Source organism: Staurois parvus, unplaced genomic scaffold, assembly GCF_062004578.1.
Source record: "Staurois parvus isolate SC_StPar_1 unplaced genomic scaffold, SC_StPar_1.0 ptg000147l, whole genome shotgun sequence".
NCBI classification, from domain to species: domain Eukaryota; kingdom Metazoa; phylum Chordata; class Amphibia; order Anura; family Ranidae; genus Staurois; species Staurois parvus.
This window is the reverse complement of record NW_028317943.1, coordinates 15,176,899-15,185,816: the sequence shown is the minus strand read 5'-3', so window position 1 is coordinate 15,185,816 and position 8,918 is coordinate 15,176,899. Positions and strand designations below refer to the sequence as shown.

General features: G+C 42.2%; 1 protein-coding gene across 1 annotated transcript in view; it reads left to right on the top strand.

Annotated features, from left to right (window-relative positions):
- Nucleotides 1-5,746: 5,746 nt before the first annotated feature.
- Nucleotides 5,747-8,918, top strand: part of ZDHHC17 (zDHHC palmitoyltransferase 17) — a 92,503-nt gene continuing 89,331 nt past the window's right edge. The window contains exon 1 of the mRNA XM_089674074.1: nt 5,747-5,987. Within this exon, the coding sequence (XP_089530200.1) occupies nt 5,925-5,987 (63 nt within the window). The 5' untranslated portion in view covers nt 5,747-5,924. The remainder of the gene's footprint in view (nt 5,988-8,918) is intronic.

Here is an 8,918-nt window from a genome sequence, read left to right as displayed (position 1 = left end):
TCTCTCTCTCTCTCTTTGTCTTTCTTTTTCTTTTTCTCTCTCTCTCTCTCCCTCCTCTCTTTCCCTTTCGTTCTCCCTCCCCCGCTCTTTCTTTCGCTCGCTCTCTTTCTACAGCCCTTTCTCTCGCTCTCTTTCTACAGCCATCTCTCTCTCTCTCCTACAGTTCTTTCTTTATTTCTCTCTCTTTTTCCCCTCTCTTTCTTCCTCTCTCTCCTTCTCTCTCTTTCTTCCTTTCTTTCTCCAGCTCTTTCTTTCCTTCTCTCTTTCTTTCTCTCTTCCCCTCTTTCTCTCTCCCTTTCTTTCTTTCACTCTCCCTCTCTTTTTTCTCCCTCTCTTTCTTTCTACAGCTCTTTAGATTTTTTTTGTTAATTTCGCAAACAATAAAAACCCCACAGGTGATTAAATACCACCAAAAGAAATCTCTAGTTGTGTGAACAAAACTCAAAAAATTTAGTTTGGATACAGTGTTGCATGACAGCGCAATTGTCATTCAAAATATGAGAGCGCTGAAACCTAAAAACTGGCCTGGGCAGGAAGGGGGTAAAAGTGCCCGGTATTGAAGTGGTTAATTTAAGTAATAGCTGCATGTCTCACCTGGCGTTAGTATAGATCAGGGGTCTCCAAGGGCCAGTTTACTGTTCTTCAGACTTTAGGAGAGCTGGACTGTGGCCAGTGGGAGAAGAAAATGTCCTGGAGTTAGTGGGAGTAAACAATGCCTCATCATTACCAAAAGGTTGATCACCACCAGTGTCAGTGTAGATATATCACAGAACACTTATTAAACCAACATCATTGCGCCAATGTGCTTCAATTCAAAATATACATGGTAGGAGCTGCTATTAATAATAATAGTACACTGTAAATAATAAAAATGTGAAGACAACCAACCACAAATAATAGCGCAACCCTACACCAATAAACAAGTAAATATTTAAATAAATATTCATATGAACTGATAAATAATAAATCAATAAATTAATAAATCAATTATTTAAATCCACCACCACAAATGTGCACATAAAAAATAAATAAGTCCATTAAAAAGTCCATAAATGATCCTTTGGTAAATGAAATAATGAAATAATGAGATCCTGCTTCAGCAACGTGACATCCAGTGCTCAAAACACCCCATCAAAATGCACACTCACCATGTGCTGGTAATAAACCAGCGTATCTTTAAATATCCAGCAATCCACCACAATGCTCCGGTTTAAAGGAAATCCTCTCATATCCAATTAGTACATGTGAATAAAAAACATACTCGCCATTGTGCAATATCATCCAACTAATTTATTATGTAGCAAATCCCCCCTTAAAACCACACTCACAATGAGTATAAAACAATAAAGCATAGATTGTTTAAGAGCCACAGGCTCTGTCTCCGGCATCTCACCCGACCGCCCTCATCCTAGATGGCGATAGTGCAACCACGTGATCCGAACACGTGGGACAGTGTGCATGCGTGATGACGTCACCGATAGCCACACCCTAACGCGTTTCGTCAGACAACTCCCTCAGAAGAAGTCGTCTGACAAAACGCGTTAGTGTAACTAGGGTGTCAGTGTGGGATCTGAACACCATCTGCTTGTTTGATCTCTTGATTGGAGATCAAAGTGTCTGGTAAGAGGCTGATTTTTATTTTTAAATTCAAAAATTCTTCTAAAAAGAATCAAATGTCCCCCTCATTAAACAAATCCCTAATTGGAATACATAAATAATTAATTCACACATCAAAAATACCCCTAACAATGTCCAGTGTCTCAATAGTCCAAACCAATATTAGAAAGATGAATGTAATCAACTTGAAATTCCTTATAGTGTTGATTCCTTTTGGTGACTTTTAAGAAAACCTCAAAAATAAAAATAAACTAAAATAGTGCATTACCATAATACTAAGGATTTGTTTTTTCTCCTTAGTATTATGGTAATGCACTATTTTAGTTTCTTTTTATTTTTGAGGTTTTCTTAAAAGTCACCAAAAGGAATCAACACTATAAGGAATTTCAAGTTGATTACATTCATCTTTCTAATATTGGTTTGGACTATTGAGACACTGGACATTGTTAGGGGTATTTTTGATTGGATTATTATTTATTATCACTTATAAGGGGTGTGAATTAATTATTTATGTATTCCAATTAGGGATTTGTTTAATGAGGGGGACATTTGATTATTTTTAGAATAATTTTTGAATTTTGTACTTTCAGGGGTTGAAAGTTTTTCTAATTTGAATCCAGAGAGTGATTGGGTCTTTGTGAGATATACCATATTCACATTTTTTTGGTTTTGATTTTTTCTTTTGTGTCAAGCATTTGTGGACACCTATGCACTTTCCTTCGGAGGATTTCTTTAGCACACAGCACTGTGTTATTGGATTTTGGTACTTTTAATTATTTAATATATGAATGTGGACTTATATAACTTCATTGAATTTATGCACATTTTTTATGTAGCAGCATTTATTTGATTGATTATTGTTTATGATTATTTAGTGTACAGCGCACTCATTTTTTATATTAATTATTTCCTGTAGGTCTTAGTGAATCATGTATAGGGATTAGTTGTGCAACTAACAGATGTGAAGTCAGGAACTGTCAATCCAGCAAGCTTAGGTGGCATTTGAATTGTTTTGAGAGATGTTCTGGGAGTACATTGATTCCATGAAAAAGAAGTACAATTTAAATTAATTTGTCTAAGGAATTTCGGAGGGACAGCACAAAAGGATTTGGCTAGGGAGGAAACAGTGCCTGAGGCTCTATTCACACCTATGCAGTTTGCTTTTCCTCCATTTTGCAGTGCTTTTTGCAGTTAGTTTTGCATTTTTCTACACGTGTTTTTTATGCATTTTTGACTCATTTTTACCAAGTTTTGTGGTTTGTTCAGCTCTTTTTTTTGTTTTAAAGTGGAATTTTTTTTCCTGGGCAGAATAAAAATGCAAGACGCAAAACATGGCAAAAACGCACTACCATGCATTTCAGCAGATTCTCCATTGAACTCTATTGCAGCAAAATCGCTACTTTTTGCTTTTAAAAAAAGTCCCTGATCCTTTCCAGAAACGCAGCAGCTCAAAAAAGCATAGATGCGAACATGTTCCATAGGAAACCATATTAAATGGACAGTAGTGCATTTCTGCAAAAAGGAAAAAGCACTAAAAAAAAACGCATTTGTGTGAATGGAATAGATAATTTTTTTTCCTGGGGGGGAGAGGGTCAGGCTTGGTCACTCAGAGGAGAATAATGTGGCAACACACCTTGCACATTGTAACAAATTTTGCTACCTGTGGGAGGAGCCTATAGCTTGAATCTACTTTCTGTGTACACAGTAACACTAAGTTCCCACCTATGCAGTTTGCGTTTGATCCATTTCTGCAGTGCTTTTTTTGCAGTGCGTTTTGGCACATGCCTTTTTGATGCATTTTTCTTTTTTTTTTCAACTTGTTGCTGGGCAGATAAAAGGCATCAAAAACGCATAAAAATGCACTACATGCATTTTTGCAGCATCTCCATTGAAGTCTACTGAACCAAAAACAAAATGTTTTGTTTAAAAAAGTCCTTGACCCAGGGGCGGACTGACAACTCATGGGGCCCCCGGGCAATAGGGGATCATGGGGCCCCTGTGTCTTTGCCCAAACTCAAAAAAGCCTATGAAAAAGGTACCAGGGGCATCTCATGGGGCCCCCTACTGACCCCGGGCCCTCAGGCAGTGCCCGAGTTTCCAAATGGCCAGTCCGCCCCTGCCCTGACCCTTTCCAAAAAATGCACTGGATGAAAATGTGGAGATGTGAACGTATCCCATAGGAAATCATGTTAAACGGACTGTAGAGCGTTTCTGAAAAATGCAAAACACACTGCAAAGCGCTTAGGTGTGAACTAGACTAACATAGGCCACAGTCCTTGTAGCCAGAAAATATATGTTTAAAAAAATAATTTTAGGCCTAAAGATTACACAAAACCCCAAACATTATATATTTCCTGAAAGTAGACACACTAGAGGAAAAAATTGTGGTAGTTCCAATTTTTTATGTCACACAATATTACCGCAGAGGCCTAGGAAACACAAAATTTTAATTAAAAAGCACACTAATGTGAATTAGTTCACTGACACCAATACAGGGGGTATTATTGGGTCCACTGATACAAATGCTGAGGGTCATTATTGGGTCCAATGACATCCATGATTTTATTATTGGGTCCACTGACATCAATGCTGGGGGTTAATATTGGGTTGACTGACATGAATTATGGGGGTTGTTATTGGATCCACTGACACAAATTCTGGGGGTTAATTATTGGGTCCACTTACACCCATTATTTTAGTTATTATTGGGCCCAGTGACATCAATGCTGTGGGGTTATTATTAGGTTCACTGACATGAACGATGGGGGTTCTTATTGAATCCACCGACACCAATTCTTGGGGATAATTATTGGGTCCACTGACATCTATGCTGGGGTTATTATTTGGTCCACTGACACCAATGCTGAGGTTATTATTGGGGCCACTGACACTAATGTTGGGTTATTATTGGGTCCACTGACATCAATGATGGGTGCTATTACTGGGTTCACCAACATCACTGTTGGCAGCTACTATTGGGTCCACTAACACCAATGCAGGTGGTTATTATTGGGTTCACGTACACCAATTATGGGTGCTATTATTTAGTCCACTACCACCCATGCTGTGTTTTTATTTGGTTCACTGACACCAATGCTGGGGGGTATTATTTGGTTCACTGACACCAATGCTGGGGGTTATTATTTGGTTCACTGACACCAATGTTGGGGGTTATTATTGGGTCCACTATCACCCTTGCTGTGTTTTTATTTGGTTCACTGACACCTATGTTGGGTGTTATTATTTAGTCCACTACCACCCATGCTGTGTTTTTATTTGGTTCACTGACAAAAATGCTGGGGGGTATTATTTGGTCCACTGACACCAATGCAGGTGGTTATTATTTTGTTCACTGACACCAATGTTGGGGGTTATTATTGGATTCACTGACACTAATGTAGGTGGTTATTGAATTCACTGAAACCAATGCTGGGGGTTATTTGGTTCACTGACACCAATGTTGGGGGTTATTATTTGGTTTACTGACACCAATGTTGGGGGTTATTATTTGGTTCACTACCACCCATGCTGTGTTTTTATTTGGTCCACTGACACCAATGCTGGCCCTCTGGAAGCGTCATGTCGTGGGCAACACTGAAGCGTGTAGGACCATGACACTGTCCTATGGAAAGTCCCGATGAGTGGAGCCCAGCAATCTAGTTGTATCTCCTGGTTTCCATTTTCTCCGATAATAATGGCAGTGGTGGTGCTCTGGTGACCTCAGCCTTACAGGTCAACATTTGCAGCAAACGTGTTGCCTTGATTTTCTTCCTAAACTTGGAGAATGTGTGAGTAGTATGTGGATGAGCAGTGTATGGGTGAACAGTGTATGGATGAGTAGTGTATGTGTGAGTAGTAAATGGGTGAGCAGTGTATGGGTGAGCAGTGTATGGGTGAGCAGTGTATGGATGAGTAGTGTATGTGTGAGTAGTAAATGGGTGAGCAGTGTATGGATGAGCAGTGTATGGGTGAGCAGTGTATAGGTGAGTAGTATATGTGTGAGTAGTAAATGGATGAGCAGTATATGGGTCAGTAGTGTATGGATGAGCAGTGTATGGGTGAGTAGTAAATGTATGGGTGAGTAGTAAATGGATGAGTAGTAAATGTATAGGTGAGCAGTGTATGGGTGAGCAGTACACACAGGTCCCTGACCAGGAGGATCTAGGAGTGGAGATGAGGATGATGGGAGGACAGGCCTCCTCCATTCAGACATGTGAGCCGAGCTCAGCACCATCCTGCCCTGTGTGTGTCAGCCTCTCCCTCCGGCTCCTCATTACCCAGCATGCAGCGGGGGATTTAACACCAAGATGGCTGACATTATGGAGGAGTATGAGAAAGACGCTGGCTGCGTCCCGATCCTGCACCCGGAGGTGAGTTGTCTGTGATCGGCGGCCCGTGTACTGAGGTGGTGGGGTGCCGGAGGTCGGGGAGGGGGGCCCCAATGATGGACGGCTGGAGGCCGGGGAAGGGCGATGTGTTCGCTGCTATATAGGATGCTCAGGGAGGTGCAGGGGAGCATCGCGGCCTGTGTGTATCCCGGGGACACCGAGCATGTTATCGGCCAGTCCCGGGGCACCATCGCCGGCCTCCCTCCACCTCCTGATCAGGGACTGTCACTGGGATGGATCTGACCCCCCTGGATGTGTCAGCCCCGGGGTCACCGATCTACCTGACAGCCAGAAGACGGGGGACAGGTATCATCATAGTGGGGGAAGGGGCAGTGTGGCCCCATGTGTGTGTCAGGGCCCCCTACAAGGTGGTGATCGTCCCCCCATCCCATCATGTCCCATTCATCAGACGGAGAGCTGGCCATCTGTCCCCCGCAGGAGGGAGAGCCAGGAGCTCTGTACACACCGGACAGACAGCTGGAGACCTGGGTACAAGAAATAGATATCTGTACACACAACACACATGGGATCTTGTGTACAGGCTGAGCTGGATGATACAGAATATATATATTACACACAAGGAGTCAGATTATATGCTGGAGTCTGGGGTACAGTCTGATCTGGATGATATAAATATAGAACTACATTGTACACACCACACATCTGATTGTACTCTGGAATCTTGTGTACGGTCTGATCTGGATGATATAAATATAGAACTACATTGTACACACCGCACATCTGATTGTACTCTGGAATCTTGTGTACGGTCTGATCTGGATGATATAAATATAGAACTACATTGTACACACCGCACATCTGATTGTACTCTGGAATCTTGTGTACAGTCTGATCTGGATGATATAAATATAGAACTACATTGTACACACCACACATCTGATTGTACCCTGGAATCTTGTGTACGGTCTGATCTGGATGATCTACATGTAGAACTACATTGTACACACCGCACATCTGATTGTACTCTGGAATCTTGTGTACGGTCTGATCTGGATGATCTACATGTAGAACTACATTGTACACACCGCACATCTGATTGTACTCTGGAATCTTGTGTACGGTCTGATCTGGATGATCTACATGTAGAACTACATTGTACACACCGCACATCTGATTGTACCCTGGAATCTTGTGTACGGTCTGATCTGGATGATCTACATATAGAACTACATTATACACACCGCACATCTGATTGTACTCTGGAATCTTGTGTACGGTCTGATCTGGATGATCTACATGTAGAACTACATTGTACACACCGCACATCTGATTGTACCCTGGAATCTTGTGTACGGTCTGATCTGGATGATCTACATGTAGAACTACATTGTACACACCGCACATCTGATTGTACTCTGGAATCTTGTGTACGGTCTGAGCTGAAAGAAAAACAATATGTGTGTGTATATACACACTATATTGCCAAAAGTATTGGGGCTCCTGTCTTTACACACACATGAACTTTAATGGCATCCCAGTCTTAGTCCGTAGGGTTCAATATAGAGTTTGCCCATCCTTTGCAGCAATAACAGCTTCAACTCTTCTGGGAAGGCTGTCCACAAGGTTTAGGAGTGTGTCTATGGGAATGTTTGACCATTCTTCCAGAAGCGCATTTGTGAGGTCAGGCACTGATGTCAGATGAGAAGGCCTGGCTCACAGTCTCCGCTCTAATTCACCCCAAAGGTGTTCTATCGGGTTGAGGTCAGGACTCTGTGCAGGACAGTCAAGTTCCTCCACCCCAAACTCGCTCATCCATGTCTTTATGGACCTTTGCATTGTGCACTGGTGTGCAGTCATGTTGGAGCAGGAAGGAACCTACCCCAATCTGTTCCCACAAAGTTTGGAGCATGAAATTGTCCAAAATGTCTTGGTATGCTGACACCTTAAGAGTTCCCTTCACTGAAACTACGGGGCCAAGCCCAACCCCTTAAAAACAACCCCACACCATAATCCCCATACCACCAAACTTTACACTGGGCACAATGCAGTCAGGCAAGTATCATTCTCCTGGCAACCTCCAGACACGTCCATCGAATTACCAGACAGAGAAGCGTGATTCGTTACTCCAGAGAACATGTCTCCACTGCTCTAGAGTCTAGTGGCAGCGTGCTTTACACCACTGCATCCGATGCTTAGCATTGCACTTGGTGATGCAGCTGCTCGGCCATGGAAACCCATTCCATGACGTTCATTATGCACTGTTGTGCTAATCTGAAGGCCTCATGAAGTTTTTGGAGCTTTTGACTCTGCAGACAGTTGGCGACTTCTGCTCATTGTGCGCTTTAGCAAGTGCTGACCCTTCTCTGTCATTTTACTTGGCCAAGTTGCTGTGTTTCCCAGTTGCTATAATACCACTAACAGTTGACCGTGGAATGTTTAGTAGTAAGGAAATTTCATGGATGGACGTATTGCACAGGTGGCACCCTATCATGGTACCACACTTGAATTCACTGAGCTCCTCAGAGCGGCACATATTTTCACATATATTTGTAGAAGCAGTCTACATGCCTAGGTGCTTGATTTTATACACCTGTTGCCATGGATGTGATTGGAACAGCTGAATCCAATGACTTGGAGGGCTGGCCCAATACTTTTGGCAATATAGTATGTGTGTGTATTGTATACACGAGATCTGTGATTATATGCTAGAGTCCAAGGTACAGTCTGATCTGGATGATATATATGTGATATATACTTAGATATGGTTGCACACAATGTATACCTGGTTATAACTTGGAAACCAGTGTACAGTCTGATCTGGATGCTAAATGTATAGATATGGTTGTACACACACAGGAGATCTGTCATTGTCTGGAGTCCTGGTTACAGTCTGATCTGTATACTGACAACTGATACACAGTTATGATTGGACGAGGTCAAAGGTCCCATGCT